Source organism: Schistocerca americana, chromosome 1 (assembly GCF_021461395.2).
Source record: "Schistocerca americana isolate TAMUIC-IGC-003095 chromosome 1, iqSchAmer2.1, whole genome shotgun sequence".
Classification (NCBI taxonomy): Eukaryota; Metazoa; Arthropoda; class Insecta; order Orthoptera; family Acrididae; genus Schistocerca; species Schistocerca americana.
This window is the reverse complement of record NC_060119.1, coordinates 1,016,476,989-1,016,494,673: the sequence shown is the minus strand read 5'-3', so window position 1 is coordinate 1,016,494,673 and position 17,685 is coordinate 1,016,476,989. Positions and strand designations below refer to the sequence as shown.

The following is a 17,685-nucleotide window of genomic DNA, read 5'->3' as shown; positions in this document are numbered from 1 at the left end:
GGTGATCAAACACCAGCAGTCCTTAAGCATTCTAAGTCTCAGTACAATGCAAGGAAGTACGACCGTAAATCATTCCTTTCCTTGGCCACACCATGGGAGGAATGCCAGGCTAAGGATGGCAGCGAAACTTATTCACCCCGGTACCTCGTATGTACGAGAAGTGATGGGGACTCCTTTGTACCGATGAAGCCACAGTTTTTGTAGAACATTTAGAGGACAAGTTTGGGGAGGTGGAGGGCTTGTCCAAAATGCGGTCAGGGTCAGTCTTGATAAAAACAGCATCCTCTGCCCAGTCACGGACATTACTTGCTTGTGACAAGCTGGGGGATGTTTCCGTTACCATCACGCCTCATAAGAGCTTAAATATGGTCCATGGTATTTATTCCACAGGGACCTTCTTTTGCAATCTGACAACAAGCTGCGTGCCGACTTAGAGCAATAGGCATTCATTTTGTCCAGCGCATCCATTGGGGTCTGAGGGATAATCAGGTTGCCACCGGTGCCTTCATCTTGGCCTTTGAGGGTGACACATTGCCCGAGAGGGTCAGGGTGTTGGTCTACCGGTGTGATGTAAAGCCATATATCCCTCCCTCTGTGCGGTGCTTTAAGTGCTGGAAGTTCGGCCATATGTCTTCCCGCTGTACTCCCAGCATCACATGTCGAGATTGTGGACGTCCATCACAACTCAATACTCCATGTGCCCCACCTCCCATCTGTGCCAACTGTGGAGAGCATCATTCCCCTTGCTCACCAGACTGCAGGATTTTACAACGCAAAAGGAAAATTATGGAATACAAGACCCTGGACTGAGTGACCTACACTGAGGCTAAGAGAAAATTTAAGCGTCTACATCCTGTGCCTGTGACCTCTTCTTATGCTGCTGCTATGAGAACAGTTGTAGCCTGTCCGTTCCGCGAATTCCAGTAGGCTCTCTGAGCTGGAAGACTACACCTGTCCCCTTGATGGTGGGGGGCCACTTCCACCACTGTTGCTCCCACACCACCTACCTTGGGAGCAGTGCCTCCCCCCCCCCCCCCCCCTGCCCACCAACCATTGGGGACACCAGTCCCCACTTCTCAGCCGGAGAAGCATAAGTTTTCTTCGGTACCTCTCGCTAGGAAGGGTTCTCTTGGGTCATTCCTTTCCCAGGCTTCTACTAGTGGGAAAAATGACTCCTGCCAGTGGCTGAAGTACCCAAAAGTACCTCGTTGTAGGGCTTCACGATCATCCTCGGTCCCAGAGACTGAATCAGTGAAGCCCTCCCAGCCAGAGAAACTCAAGGAGCAGTGAGAGAAATCCAAAAAGAAGACCTCCAAGACCAAGGGACTTGCGGTGGCACTCACACCACCGCTTTCTACATGCTTTACTTCTGAGGATGAGGTGGAGATTCTGGCATCCGCTGAGGACCTAGACCTCGCCGGACACTCAGACGCCATGGATACAGACTGCTCAGGAAATAAATTGGTGGCAGCAGATGACCCTGAGGCATCAACTGCCTCATTGAATGCTCCATGCCTTCCCAGCCTCACGATCACGTCATCCTCCAGTGGAACTGCAGCAGTTTTTTCCACTGCCTGGCTGAGCTATGGCAACTGTTAAGCTCTACACCTGCTGTCTTCATTGCCCTCCAGGAAACCTGGTTCCTGGCAATGCGGAACCCTGTCCTCCGCAGCTATATGGGAACCATAGTGACTATAATCGAGTGTCAGGTGGAGTTTGTGCCTATGTCCTGAACTCAGTATGCAGTGAACTTGTGTCCCTTCAAACCCCTCTTGACGCTGTGGCTGTCAGGATAAGGACGACAAAGGAAATAACTGTCTGTAACGTATATCTTCCTCCAGATGGTGCAGTACCCCTGAACACATTGACTGCACTGATTGATCAACTCCCTAAATCTTTCCTACTTTTGGGAGATTTTAATGCTCATAACCCCTTGTGGGGCAGCATCATGCTTACTGGCCGAGGCAGAGATGTCTAAAATTTATTGCCACAATTCGAACTTTACCTCTTAAATACAGGTCCCATTTCAGTGTGACACGTGGCACATATTCGGCCTTTGATCTCTCGGTTTGCAGTCCTGGCCTTCTCCCACCTATCCATTGGAGAGCACATGATGACCTGTCTGGTAGTGATTACTTCCCCATCTTCCTGTCCCTGCCCCCGTGTCAGGCCCACAGGTGCCTGCCCAGATGGGCTTTAAACAAGGCGGACTGGAAAACTTTCACTGCTGCTGTCACCGTTGAATCTCCCCCACATGGTAACATCAATGTGATGGTTGAGCAGGTGACTACAACTATCGTTTCACGGCAGAAAATGCAATCCCTCACTCTTTAGGGTGCCCGTGCTCAAAGGCAGTCCCTTGGTGGTCACCGGAAGTCACTGAAGCAATTTAGGAGTGTTGGGGAGATCTACAGCGGCATAAGCGGCACCCTTCCCTGGAGCACCTCATAACCTTTAAAACGGCTCTGTGCCCGCATTCGCCATCTTGTCAAACTATGGAAGCAGAATTGTTGGGAGAGATGTGTCTCGACCATTGGGTGCCATACATCACCTTCCCAAGTCTGGGCAAAGATCAAACGTGTGTTCGGGTACCAGCCCTCAACAGGTGTTCCCGGTGTTAACGTAAATGGTGTGTTATCTACCGATGAAAATGCTATTGCTGAGCACATTTCTCGACCCTCTGCATCGGATAATTACCCCCCAGCCTTTCGCACTCTCAAATGGCAGCTAGAAGGGAAAGGGATTTCGTTGACTACATGCCACAGTGAATCCTGTAATGCCCCATTTACTTAGTGGGAGCTCCTCAGTGCCCTGGCACATTGCCCCGACACTACTCCGGGCCAGATCAGATCCACAGTCAGATGATTAAACGTCTCTCATCTGACTACAAGCGACATCTACTCGTCATCTTCAACCGGATCAGGTGCGAAGCCATCTTACCATCGCAATGTCGGGAGAGCACCATCATTCCAGTGCTCAAACCCAGTAAAAACCCGCTTGATGTGGATAGCTATTGGCCCGTCAGCCTCACCAACATTCTTTATAAGCTGGTGGAATGTATGGTGTGCTGGCGGTTGGGTTGGGTCCTGGAGTCATGTGGTCTACTGGCTCCATGTCAGTGCGGCTTCTGTCAGGGTCGCTGTACCACTGATAATCTTGTGTCCCTTGAGTCTGCCATTCACACAGCCTTTTCCAGATGCCAACACCTGGTTGCCCCATATTTCGATTGAAGAAAAGTGTATGACACGACCTGGTGACATCATATCCTTGCCACATTATACGAGTGGGGTCTCCGAGGCCCGCTACCCAATTTGTATCCAAAATTTGCTGTTGCTTTGTACTTTCCATGTCCAAGTTGGTGCCTCCCATAGTTCCATCCATATCCTGCAGAATCGAGTCCCGCAGGGCTCTGTAATGAGTGTCTCTTTATTTGTAGTGACCATTAATGGTCTAGTGGCAGCTGTAGGGCCATCTGTCTTGCCTTCCTTGTAGGTGGATGACTTCTGCATTTCTTACTGCTCCTCCAGTACTGGTGTTGCTGAGCAGCGCCTACAGGGAGTCATTCACAAGCTGGAGTCGTGGGCTCTAGCCCATGGCTTCCAGTTTTCAGCCGCGAAGTTGTGTGTCATGCACTGCTGTCGGCAGTGTACTGTTCATTCGGAACCAGTACTTTATCTAACAGAAGGTCCACTCACTGTAGTGGAGGCATATTGATTCTTAGGACTGGTTTTCGATGACAGATTGACGTGGCTACCTCACCTTCATCAGCTTAAGTGGAAATGTTGGCAGCATCTCGGTGCCCTCCGCTGCCTGAGCAACAGCAACTGGGGTGCAGACCACTCTACACTGCTGCAGCTCTAGAGAGTCCTTGTTCAATCCTGCCTTGGCTATGGGAGTATGGTTTATGGTTAAGCGGCACCATCAGTGTTGCGTTTACTCGAGCCAGTGCTCCACTGTGTCGTTCGCCTAACAACAGGGTCTTTTAGAATGCGTCCTGTGACCAGTGTCCTGGTGGAGGCTGTAGGCCCTCCATTGAAGGTTAGGCGTGCACAACTTCTCGCCAGTTCCATTGCACATGTTCGTAGCTCTCCTGCGCATGCGAATTACCGTCTTCTTTTCCCACCTGCGGCAGCCCGTCTCCCGCATCAGTGGCCCACGTCAGGGCTAACGATTGCGGTTTGCATTTGATCCTTTCTGTCTGAACTGGAGTCCTTCCCTTTACCACCTATACCTGAGGTTCTTTCACGTACACCTCCATGGTATATGCCTAGGCCGCGGCTTTGCCTGGACCTTTCACATGGTCCTAAGGACTCAGTTAACGCTGCGACTCTCCACTGTCACTTCCTCTCGATTCTCGACATGTACTGGGGCCATGAAGTGGTTTACACTGATGGCTCAATGGCCGATGGTCATGTTGGCTTTGCCTATGTTCATGGAGGACATGTAGAACAGCACTCCTTGCCCGATGGCTGCCGAGCTGGCAGCCATATTTCGTGCTCTTGAGCACATCCGCTCATGCCCAGGCGAGTTATTTCTCCTGTGTACTGTCTCCTTGAGCAGCCTACAAGCTATCGACCAGTGCTACCCTCGTCATCCTTTGGTAGCGACCATCCAGGAGTCCATCTATGCCCTGGAACGGTCCAGTCGTTCAGTGGTGTTTGTCTGGACCCTAGGTCGCATCGGAATTCCAGGCAACGAACTTGCCAACAGGCTGGCCAAACAGGCTACGTGGAAACTGCTTCTGGTGATGGGCATCTCTGAACCTGACTTGCATATGCGGCAGTTTCTTTTTGGCTTTGGGAGACGGATTGGCATAACAGTATGCACAACAAACTGCGTGTCATTAAGGAGACTAGGAATGTGTGGAAGTCTTCCATGCGGGCCTCTTGCAGGGAATCAGTTGTCCCGTGCCAGCTCCTCATTGGCCATGCTTGGGCGACCCATGGTTACCTCCTGCGCCGTGAAGACCCGCCAGAGTGTCGGTGCGGCGCCCGGTTGACAGTGGCCCATATTCTGGTGCACTGTCCCACTTTGACTGCCCAGCAACGAAATCTTGGGTTACTGGACTTGTTGCCGCTAATTTTATCTGACAACACCTCATCGGCAGATTTTGTTTTACGTTTTATTTGTGAGGGTGGGCTTTATCATTTGATCTAAGTTTTAGCTCATGTTCTCTGTCCCTCTGTGTTTCGGACTGGCTGGCTTCTCCTTTTTATTCCCATGGTAATCTGCTTTGTTGTTTTAATCTCTTCATCCCGTTTCTTGTGTTTCCATGGTTTTCTTGTCCCCTTTTGTCCATTGTTGCCCTTCATTGTTCTTGTAATTTTTCCTTTCATTCCATTTTGAGCTGTCAGTCTCGTTTGTTTTATTCTCACACTTGTGGCATTTTTTAAATTCAGAACGAGGGACTGATGACCTCTTAGTTTGGTCACTTTCCCCCTCTTTTAATCCAACCAACTTGTTGATGGCCCAGCAGTGAAATTTGCAGCCATTTGCGAAAGAGTTGCTCCTCTGTCACATTGAATGATTATCTTCAGTTGTTATTGGTCCCATTCTTGCAGGATCTGCTTTCAGCTGCAGTTGTGTTGGAGATTCGATGTTTTACCAGATTGCTGATATTCACGGTACACTCGTGAAATAGTCTTGTGGGAAAATCCCCACTTCATTGCTACGCCGGAGACATTGTGTCCCATCGCTCATGCACTGTTTATAACACCACATTAAAACTCACTTAACCCTTGAGAACCTTCTGTTGTAGCAGCAGTAACTGATCTAACAACTACTCTAGACATTTGATGTCTTACATAGGCATTGCCAACCACAGCACCATATTCTGCCTATTTACATATCTCTGTATTTGAATAGGAATGCCTGTACCAGTTTCTTAGGTGCTTCAGTGTGTATTCATTCAACAACATTCATACATAATTATAACAACATGGTTATCATTTATAAGGTTTTTCATTTTCTCTTCATCTTCTCCAGATCACATTGAAATGTGACCAACACTTTTGTACAACATTTACAACAAAATAAATACAAAAATTTCATTGATATCAATGTAATTTCTGTCCCAGATCAATAATTTTTCGTCTTGTCCTTATATTAATGAGCGCATGGTTTTCTAAGCTTAATCAAGCCTTTGCCTTTGCCTCGTGGAAAATTATGGCAGATTCAAAAGTCTTGATTCTTTTATCATTTTTGGAATCTCCAAGCATAGTGGCAAAAGCTCGGCTTCTTTTTATTGTAAGTTGTTTTAAATTTCCCCTCTTTGCATGTATCATAAACAGTTGATGTGATTTTAAACGTGTGAGATACAAGAGCCTCTTAATTCCTAACAGAAATGGTTACCTGTGTAGAAGATGCTGCTTGCAAACATTCATGTGTGTTTCACCTCACATCATGTACTGAATATTTTTTAGCATGCAGCATTAAGTGAGACGATACAGCTGTTAAGATACTGCACCTGTATTTGATGGAAAAGGTCTTCAGCTGTTTCGTAAAATTACTCACATTAAATAATAGGATGATTCTCAAAAAAAGTCTTGATTTCTACCCAGTCCTTGTCAGTGTTCCCTGTGTTCATTCTCTGATGAGACATTATCTAAAGTTTCCTTCATTATTGCATAGTAATGTTCAAACACCAGTACAATTTCTTACCAAAAACTGTGCTTCAGTGGCAAGGTGAGAATCTTGTATGGCTTTCTCCACAACTTTCTGGTTTCTTGGTGCCTTCCTTAAAGCATTCACTGTGGTTTCATATTACAGCCATATCATATAAACAACTGTTGTGTGTGCTTCCTATTTTAGTTAAATGTTCATGACATTTTTGTGCTTAAGTATTGAATAATACAAAATGCAATGGGAAAACCAGTTTGCCAGTATGTAATTTGATCATTTCATGTTGATCTAATGATGTCTCTGCACAAAATGCGGTACAGGTAGCCATAAATGTTGTCACATACCCTCACTGTGAGAAATACTGTCGAAAGGCTGGTATATAACTCACGATATTGAGCACAGTCTACACATTATAGCCTGCCACTTCTCCTCCCCTTATTGGCCAAAGACAGATGCTGATAAATTTTTCCTGCTAACATATTTTAAACTTGCTACCTCCTGATCAGACACCACTGCATTAGCTTGAAGTAGTGACTCAGTTATGGTGGGGCATTATAGCCATTCGTGTACTGTGTAATTAAAGTAGTTTCTCTCACTATGATAGTGCAGTACTTAAACACACTCAAATATCTGGTGGGCGCAGTGGAGGGGGGGGGGGGGGGGGTGTTCAGATCTTTTTTTGTTCATGGTTGTTGTTCACTCTCTTTTCTCAGAAAATGGCCAACGACATTTGTGGCTATAGAGTATGATGTTTACTGAAACTGCCAACCAGATTAAAACTGTATGGTGGACTGATGTGGAACGTATAACCTTGCATTTCATGGACAATGCACTTGTTGACTGAGCTACCCAGGCATGACTAATGCCTCTCAGCTTCACTTGCATCCATGTGTCCTTCTTACTTTCCAAACTTTACAGAAGCTCCCCTGCGTACCTCACTGGACTTAAACTCCTGTCATCAACATCATCATCATCATCATCATCATGGGTTCTGCCTAAAGGCAGGTTTTCACATGGTAGTTCTCCAGGCTGTCCGGTCTTCTGCCATCCTCTTCAGGTCTGCATAATTTCCGCTTCCCTTTATGTCGTCTATCACCTTGTATCTCCTTCTTCCTCTCAGTCTTCTCCCACAAACCAATCCTTCCAAAGCATCTACTAGCAAGCACTCCCTTCTCAATGAATGTCCCAACCAGTTCTTTTTCCTTTCTCTTACAACCTTCAGCAGACATCTTCTCTCACCAACCCTTTCCAATACTCTGTAAGAAAGAACTCCTGTAAGATAGAATATTGTGGAGTACTGGCTTAACCACAGTGTTGTGAATTGTTTCCAGAATGAATCTTTCACTCTGGAGTGAAAGGTGCGCTGTTTTGAAACTTCACTGAGTTATGCAGAAGAACTTCTGTGTAGTAGAGAGGTAATGGCAAAAGCGAAATGTTAGGCAGGTCAGCAGTTGCATACGGATAGCTCAGGTGCTAAGAACATTACCCACAAAAGTGAGGTTCTGGATTCAAGTCCTGATCTAGCATTCTGGCCACAAGTCTCAAAACAATGTGCACTCTGTTGCAGAGTGAAAGATTCATGTTTGAAATGATGGTTGTTCTCAAATATTTCAAGTTGAATGATGAAAGACAATGGTTAAATTAATCTGTATTTTCTTTCAATTAACTATCATTCTTTCCCAAAATCAATTTAGTGGCACCCCCCACCCACATATTGTGCATGCGCATTTTGGTGGACCATGTGTAAAATAAACTTCTGGCTCAGATATTACAGTTCCCATTTGAAATTTGTCCGCAGCTCGTGGTTTAGTGGCTAGCTCTGCTACCTCTGAATCATGGGGTCCCGGGTTCAATTCCCAACCAGGTTGGGGATTTTCTCTGCCCGGGGATTGGGTGTTTGTGTTGTCCTCATCATTCCATCATCATCATTTGTGACTATGGCTTGATTGGAATGTGTAAAAAAAATTGGACTGTGTAAAAATTGGGACTTTGTACCAGCGCTGATGACTGCGCAGTTGAGTGCCCCTCCCCCCTCTCCCCCCCCCCCCTCCCAAACCGATCATCATCATCATTTGGAAGTTTTCCATGATTTCCAGTGTGTGAACAATAAAGTAAAGTCGGGATATTGAAAGTACTTCCTCTCCTTCCACCTCCCCTTTATATTATTATTAAAATAAATTTCAGCGGTTTTCCTGTCATTATCACCATCTTATTGGCTGCTGCTGAGATACTTCCCATTCTTTGTTGCAGTAGAGTCCAGTTTCTGTTCCATCAGAATCCTTCTGTATCTATTTGTGACCTAAATAGTTTCAGTATTAGGCATTTTCGTTTTGGACATCACAGTATCTTGTTAGTGGTCCTCTACCTTACTGTTATAGTGATGAATGTTTAATTATTTCACGCCACATCAGAAAAATGGAAAACATTGTAATTAATAGACGTTTAATTCCAGCCAGGTCACACACTTTTGTTACTTAGTCCTGACTGAGTTCTGCAGATTAAACGTTTGAAGTTTCAGTCCATATTTCAGTCCATTAGTTCATGTCCTACGATAACTTGTACATTAACATTTAATGCTTAACTTTTGCTCTTATATTTACTGTTCTTGTTGCTTTTTGATATTCATTTATAGGTGTAGTTCCCTTTCTGTCAGGAAACAACAAATTTTCTTTTTAAAACTTTACACATTTTTCACTGGAGAGCTGAATTGTAATCAATCACAGGCATGGTACTAAATAGAATTTTAAATCATTTTCTCATCCAGTGGTACATGCATAATCAATAGCAGTTTCTAATTTTGCATTTAATGCATATGTTTGCTTTGTCCAAATATTATATGCAAACCTACATTTGCCTGTATCGTAAACATTGAAGTAACTAATACTAAATACTTAAATTTCTTTTAGGGCGTACTTATGTTGTGAGATATCACTTAAACTGTTCCTTTTTATCTAGACTGGCTATTAATGTGTTGTTATGCTGCTAGATTAAGTATTTTGCGTTGTTTTGTTTATGAAGGGCTGGCAGCCAATGGCTAGTGACTGACATGCGTCGGGGGGAAAGCATGCAGGAAATAGACTTGGCAGTCCAGGAGGAAGTAGATCAAGGTGTTGAGAAAGATGGCTCCAATCTAAGTGGCGTAAGTGCTCGGTGTTCCTGGACAGATGTAAACATGCAGAACCTGATCCATCACATTGGTAAGCCACATAGTGAGCAAATTTTGAACTATTAATACTGGACAATAAAGAACATATTTATTACAGTCACTGTTTATATTTATAATGATTCCTGTCTGCTCAGATTGTATGTGAATCATACCATGCATCGCAACAAATCGGTAATAAAGTAGCCTTATTTTGAGAACAACTGCATATAAATAATGGGACAGTTCCGTCAAAGATTTCAACTAATCCATCTTTGAAATTCCAGTATTGTAGTGAATATTAATATGGATACATCAGGTGATAATATTAGCAACGTAGGGAAAGATAGATTGCTACTTACTGTAAAGTTAACATGCTAAGTGGCAGACAGGCATAATTAAAAGACACTTACATATAAGCTTTCAGCTACAGCCCTCATCAGAAAAAGAAAAACACACACATCCATCATTCACGCAAGCAAACACACCTCAAACACATGTGACCGCCTACTCCAGCGGCTCGGGCTAGGCCTGAGCTGCCGGAGTTGGCAGGCATGTGTGTGGATGAATGGTGTGTTCCTCTTTTCCCAATTGAGGCTGTGACCGAAAGTTTATATGTACATGTCTTTTAATTGTGCATGTTCGCAACTCAGCATGTTACCTTTACAGTAAGCATCAGTCTTATTTTTTCCATCATTGTTAGCATGAATACATACTTGGTTTACTTATTGGTTAAAGACAAACTGTCTTTCAGTTCTCAGTAGTTTCAAACATCCATATCCTGATTAATTGTGGCCATACAGACAGAATTTAGGAATCATGACTATAGAATAATTATTTGTGTTCTCTGCTACAAGTCACATTTATTTGTGTTTATGTAATATATGACAGTGCTTTTCCAGTATGTTTGGCACATCATCAGGTGTATATGTTTTTTTAAAGATACATCATCATATTTACCCCCATTTACTTACCCCCGAAGCAAATAATGAACAGAGCAGCTCTGTATTATTTCAGATTAAGACAATTTTATCTTTCATTAATATATGTAAATACCTGATGGTGAGCAAAACATACCTCAAACACACTGCAACATGTCAATTAAACATAAAATAAATAAGTGAAGTGACACAATTTCAAAGACATTATTGGCGCCATTCAGGTATGATTTTAGGCATATAGACTGAAATGGCAAGTGAAAATTGATACCAAGGCTGGGAATCGAACCTAGGTGTCCTGCTTACTAGGCAGGTGCATTGGCCGCTAAGCCACGTAGGCGCAGCATTTCACACAACTGCCCATATTAATCTGGTATGCCTCCCCCACTTTAAGGGCATAATGGCTTAGTGGCTAACGCACCTGCCAAGTAAGCAGGAGACCCAGGTTCAATTCCTGGCCTTGATACAGATTTTCACCCGCTGCTTCGGTCTATATAAAATCATACCTGTATGAAACCAGTAAAGTCTCTGAAATTGGGTAATTTTGTTTGTATAAGTACCTGCACCTGGGTTTCAGGCTGGACCTCCTTTTATGTTTGATGCTGAGGTGCTATTCCAGAACATGGAGAGCCTTGGCAATTCTGTTCATATGTAAGGGAGAATTTAAAGAAGAGCGGAGTGGCAGTAAGAATTTGATTAAGGAGGGAGGCATGCCAGGATAATCCTTGCAGTTGTGTGAACCGCTGTGCCAAGCTGCTTAGTGGCTAATGCACCAGTCTTGTGACCAGAAGACCCAGATTTATTTCTCTCCTTGGTACACGTTTTTACTTGCCACTTCAGTCTATATGCATAAAATAAATAAATTTGACTGATAACAGAAAATATAAAAAGCAAATCCTGAATTCTCTAATATCTGTTGCAAACCTATGATAACCTAGGACAGTGTATTTGCAACAGCAAATAAATGAGGAGAACTAAATGTTAGAAAGTGACAGTTGAAATGACAGTTCAGATTACATTAAATGTAGATGCTTTTTGGGAGAATTCTGAGTATTCGCATAGTTTACTGCTATTAATTATCAAAAAAGAAATTAAAATAGTTACGTTGTTTACTCAGAATGATTCCTTAACATTTAAGTAACTGTTCACAAATGCAGAAAATTAGTGAATCAAACAATGGAAAATCCAGGATGGACTGTAACAATATCATGAGAAGGAAAGTTGCTACTCACCATACAGCGGAGATGCTGAGTTGTAGATAGGCACAACAAAAAGACTCACAATTAAAGCTTTTGAGCATTAAGGCCTTCGTCCACAATACACACACACCACACACACACACACACACACACACACACACACACACACGACTGCAGTCTTGGGCAACTGAAATCACACTGCGAGCAGTGCTGCAGTTACGTGCTGGGCAGGGGAGAGGTGGGGAGGGGGAGGGGGGAGGGGGAGGGGTAATAGTGGAAAAGGAGAGAAATAAAAAGACTGGGTGTGGCGGTGAATGATGGCTGTGTAGTGCTGGAATGGGAACAGCACTACACTGCCATCACTCCACCACTACACCCACACTTTTTATGTCTCCTTTCCTGCTACTTACCCCCCCCCCCCCCCCCCCCACCTATTCGCTTCTCCTCTGCCCTCCGTCTAACCTGCAGCACTTCACTGTTGCCACCCCCACCATAGTATCCCACCCCCTCCCCGTCTCAGTCTCCTCCTTACCCCCACACAGTCACACTCCCATCATGCACTGGCACTGCTGCTCACAGTGTGGTTTTAGTTGCCTGAGACTGCAGTCGTGTGTGTGTGTGTGTGTGTGTGTGTGTGTGTGTGTGTGTGTGTGTGTGTGTGTTGTTGATGAAGGCCTTAATGGCCGAAAGCTTTAATGACCAACAGCTTTAATTGTGAGAGTCTTTTTGTTGTGCCTATCTGTGACTCAGAAAATTGGTGAAGACTTAAACACCCTTGACAAGTTTAAACACTATGCTGAACAGAGACTCAAACCCGGATACCTGCCTTTTGCAAGTAGTACACCATCAGTCATGTTAAACAAACATGCCTTAGTGTTAAACCCAGAGCGTCAGTCTGCCATTAATTACTATACATACCTTCCTACTTCCCCTGAGGCTCTTCCAAATTGCTGAAGGGGTAGCAAAGATATAAATCTAACCACAACTCCTGAGATATTATGGAGATGACTAGATTTCATTTTTAGTGAGTGTACATCTCACTTTTTAGTGAATGTACACTGCATTATGGTGTACTTTTGTTTCTTCTAGGGGATGTTAGGATCACAACACACAGGCCATCCCCAGTAGAGCTTAAAATGTATGGAGAAAACTTAGGTGGCAAGTTTTTACTCAGCTCACGAGGCATGCTCAGATAGTTCATTTGGTAGCCCACTGTCCAATGAAAGGCAGATGTCTGGATTATTGCTGCTGTGAAAAACAATTATTTAAACACGTTGCAAATACTCACAGGGAGATTATTTTTCAGAATGAAATTACACCTCCTTATGTTTCCCGCACTTCATGCTGTTCTCACGTTTCCAGATAGACAAATACATGATTGTGACTTTTCCATGTTTGAATTGGTACACATTTGTGGGCAGAATTCAGTATGCAGTCATTTGCATAGGGTTTGGAAAGTTTGGTATCCAGAATGTCCTTATTTTAAACTGCAGGTTTTGATTCAAGATCCCATATGATGGGGTACCCAAAAAAGACAGGGATCACTTTTTAAAAGCTATATATTTTCATATTGTTTACAAAACAAGCTTATCCCCTTCAAAATATCCTCCAGTACAACTAATGAATTTATCCCACCAGTGCGTCCACTGTTCAAAACATTTTTTGTAGCCATTTCTAAAATGGCTGACAGCTGCTCCCTCGTTGTTTTATTGACTTCTTCAATGTTGTCAAATCAGTGTCCCTGCCTGCTACAAATAGGGTCTCTCTTGATGAACACTGTTGCGCAGTCTTCTTAACAACTCCCTAATAAGAAGTTTGCTTGATGCTCTGACCTGGGAGAACACACTCTGAATGAAGTATGCCTTGGCATCAAAAAAGCAAATCGGCACCATTTTGAAGTTTGACGACATTTTTTTGGGCGGGTTGATGATGATGACGTCTTCCATGGCATGACTGTTGCTTTGTTTCTGGGCTGTAACCATAGTGCCATCACTCATCACTTGTAATGACCTTTGTCAGAAAATCTGGATCAGTTTTTCAAGCTGTTGTTTAAAAGCACAATTTGTTGCAGCTTGACATTTCATCTTCTGTTAAAATTCACTGAACCGAGCTCCAAGATAACCCACTAATCTCTGACAGTTGACCATTCATCTGCCGTCAGTCTTTGACCACAAGCCCTCAAATTTTTTCAGTATTTTTGCCAGTTCGGGCAGTTGATGGATTGCCCAGAATGAGGTTTGTCATCAATCGACGTGTCACCATTTTTAAATCGAGAAAATTTCTCTTATACTTGAGTTTTTCCCATAGTGTCATCTTGGTAAGCTGTTTTCAACATTAAAACAGTTTCAGCAGCATTTTAACTGGTTAGGAAACAAAATTTACAGCTGCAAATTGTTCACTTAAATTGCCATAATAAAAAATGAAACAAGAACAAAACAGTGCTAGCAAAAACTTTCACTGCAGATGAACAGAACAGGCCTGTTTTACGACATGGGTGCTCTGAACTGGGAGTGAGTTTTGCTACACACGTTTAGCGGCAGAAATGCTTACTATACAACTCTGCCTATGGATATGTTATCCCGTTTTTTTTTTTTTTTAATAACCTCCTCGTAAACTACTGATATTCGGATCCAGAACCAAGAATGTACTCAGTTTGTATCCAAGAGAATTTTTCTTGTATTCGAACTCATTAAACTAGAAGCAAGCTGTTACTTTGGAAGTGAATCTCTAAAAGGCTGCTGCAAATGTTCCAGATACTGATTTGCATTCATTCCTACATTAAAAATCATCATGCGGAATGCCTCCCATTTCACTTTCACTGTGCCTCAGACAGAAACAGAGGAAGGAGTTGCAACATACGTAATAGGTTGAGCAATCTAAAACTTCCACTTTTGCTCCCATTGGGTGCTTCCCTTCTTGGAAATGAAATTATGAATAGCAACGTAGGAAGTGAAATGTGAGTTCTATGTATTGGAGATAAAAATAATGACTAGGTTCTAACAGACTTGGTAATTAGAGTGTCATGTTACACAAATCCATCAAATGGATTCTCTGTCTTTCCAGTGAAGGGTAAATTAATCTTGTGGGCCACAGACTTTCGTAGAGAAGTCATTCTTATTTTTCTTATATGTTACTGGTGCCTGACCTTATATTGATAAAGTGGAAATGATCATTTTTGCTGATGATGGGTGCATTGCAATTAATTCCATCACAAATGCACTGAAAGAGCTAATCATAAATTGAATATTCAAATGTTTTTTATTATATTTTTTATATTTTTATTTTAATGTATAAATGAATTATCATTTCTATAACGTGATATGCACCTAATCATTTCCTGGGTGTCCATTCGAATGAAGTTGTATGACATACGTTTTTTTTTTTTTTTCTTCATATCTAGTCATTCCCCCACCTCCACCCCATCCATGTTGTGGTCCAGCTGTGCAAAGGGCAAAAGTTCTCATTGGATCATCAGCTTTTTGTCTGTCTATTTCTCACTCTTTTTTTCCCCTGTCACAGACTCTTTCACAAGACTGATAATACCTGTCTTAACCTTCACTAGAAAGACAGAGTATTGTAGCCATAAGGGTGGAATTGATGACAGGACTTTTGCCATCTTAATTGTTTCCACCATAGCATTAATTTAGCTATGGAGGTGGAGAAATGCTTTCTGTTGCCATTCCTGCTTGGCCTCATCTGGTGAATAACAGATGGATGTCTCAGATGTAACATATAGTGCAGATAGACACAGTAAATCCATTTGCATTTTGTAGTGTGGGGGAATACTGAGAACACTTTCTCAGAAACTCATGCTCAAAGCATAGATGAAAAGTTATGCAGTTTGCAGGCAGTTTTCTCGTGGAAGAAACACATGAAGTTACAGATCAAGTGTGCTTTTCGAAGAACCGTGATCAGCTGTAGGAATGGTTTCATGAAAGGAGAGAAATGTAAAACAATCATTTATTTGCTATATCCCAGCAGCTTATGGGGTGAAATCAGCAGACTATTAAAACTAGATGCATCCACCAGTGCTCAGACACTTTTCTTTCTTTGCACAGTTGAGCAACAGTGCAAGGAATATCACCACCATGTATTGATGTTTCAACCTAAGAAGTCTGCTTTTGATGAAACAGACTTGGATTTTATAGTCTTTCCTCGGTAGCATCAATGTAGATCACATCAAAGCTGAAAGTCTACAAAAGTTTGGAACATTGTTCATTTAAAAAACTACCTGTCACAAGCATTTAGATTTCATTATCACACACACCTTTATTCCGTGTGAAGATCACTTGATAAGTACAGTGACCAATTTTTACACTATGAACAAAGTATTAGCACTGTTATGCAAGTCCACAATATTTCGCAGTCACAGTCCAGTGAAGAAGTTGCATTTTCTCATGTGGTACAAAGGCAATGTTCCTATTTATACGAAAATACCACATTTGTCACTTACCACTGTGCTGGTTAAAGATAACTCACTCTGGTGTTCATTTAAGTGTGTCCATCACACGAATCACTGGAGTGTAACAATACCTCAGGCAGTTGCCAATGATAGTTCACAGTACTTGTTGATCGCATCACATTTGAATTAGCAAGGCCCATTAATTTAGATTAAAGCTATCACTAAAATGTAATTATTTATTAAAGTTTTTGAGTTTTGTGTTGAGTTTTGTGGTGTTTGGAACGCATATTGTCACTTATAGAATGTGCATAATTGTGGCGCAAATCAAAATGAGAATGTGTCTAACATAGATGTTATTCATTGGCTCTCAAATTGTGGCCTGCCGGTTTTGGGTGATGTCTGACTACTTCCTGACAGGTGTAAGAACAGTCTTATTTTGAAAGCTTCATAAAGCTTTAAAATTTGGCTGGATTGGAATTTGCTGTTTTTGGTGAATTACAAGAACCAGTAACATTTTGGAAGACAGAAAATGGTACTGGTTACAAATTTTAAAAAATGCATGGACACCCTTTTCCTTCCAGATTGTGAATCCCCTTGTTTACATGCATGATCCCCATATTACAATACCGGGCGAGGTGGCGCAGTGGTTAGCACACTGGGCTCGCATTTGGGAGGATTATGGTTCAATCCCGCGTCCAGCCGTCCTGATTTAGGTTTTCGGTGATTTCCCTAAATCGCTCCAGGCAAATGCCAGGATGGTTTCTTCAAAAGGGCATGGCCAACATCCTTCCGTAATCCGATGAGACTGATGACCTCGCTGTTTGGTCTCTTCCCCCAAACAACCTCAAACCATATTACATATTAGAGTGAATTACATGAAATTATTAATTTGTAACCAATCAATACTTTTGTCGATTAAACAGAAAAATTAAGGTAACAAAAGCATGCAGTCAAAATTTTTAGTCTAACAGTGGTTGTGACGAACTCTGGAATGGAAAGTGACATGGGCGATTTAAACTTCGATGTTAATTATTGCAGAAAATAATTAATTTTAGGTAATTTAAAGTACTTTACAGAAAAGTTGGTATTCTTGACATTCAAATGGCGTAGGCCACCCTTCTCAGATATTAGCTCATAGTGCTTTGCACGCAGTGAACTGTGCTAACTTTTAACTAACTGTAACTTCTAGTTCACACTGGCATAATAAGTACTAATTACGGAAGTCCAAGCAGAACATTTGAAATGTCACTCTGAATAATAAATTTCTGTGAAATTAATCCTAAATAGGATCTTGAGATTTTTGTACATCTATTATATGACAATTGAGAAATAAATTGAAAATGAGATAAAATTTATCAAAAAACTTGTTTATTTATGGGAGTA

The 17,685-nt window shown here is 42.4% G+C and overlaps 1 protein-coding gene across 1 annotated transcript in view; it reads left to right on the top strand.

Moving 5' to 3' along the window:
* The window catches only part of LOC124616265 (suppressor of fused homolog), a 136,402-nt gene that overhangs the window by 103,840 nt on the left and 14,877 nt on the right, over positions 1-17,685 (top strand). The window contains 1 exon segment of the mRNA XM_047144572.1: positions 9,640-9,818. Within this exon segment, the coding sequence (XP_047000528.1) occupies positions 9,640-9,818 (179 nt within the window).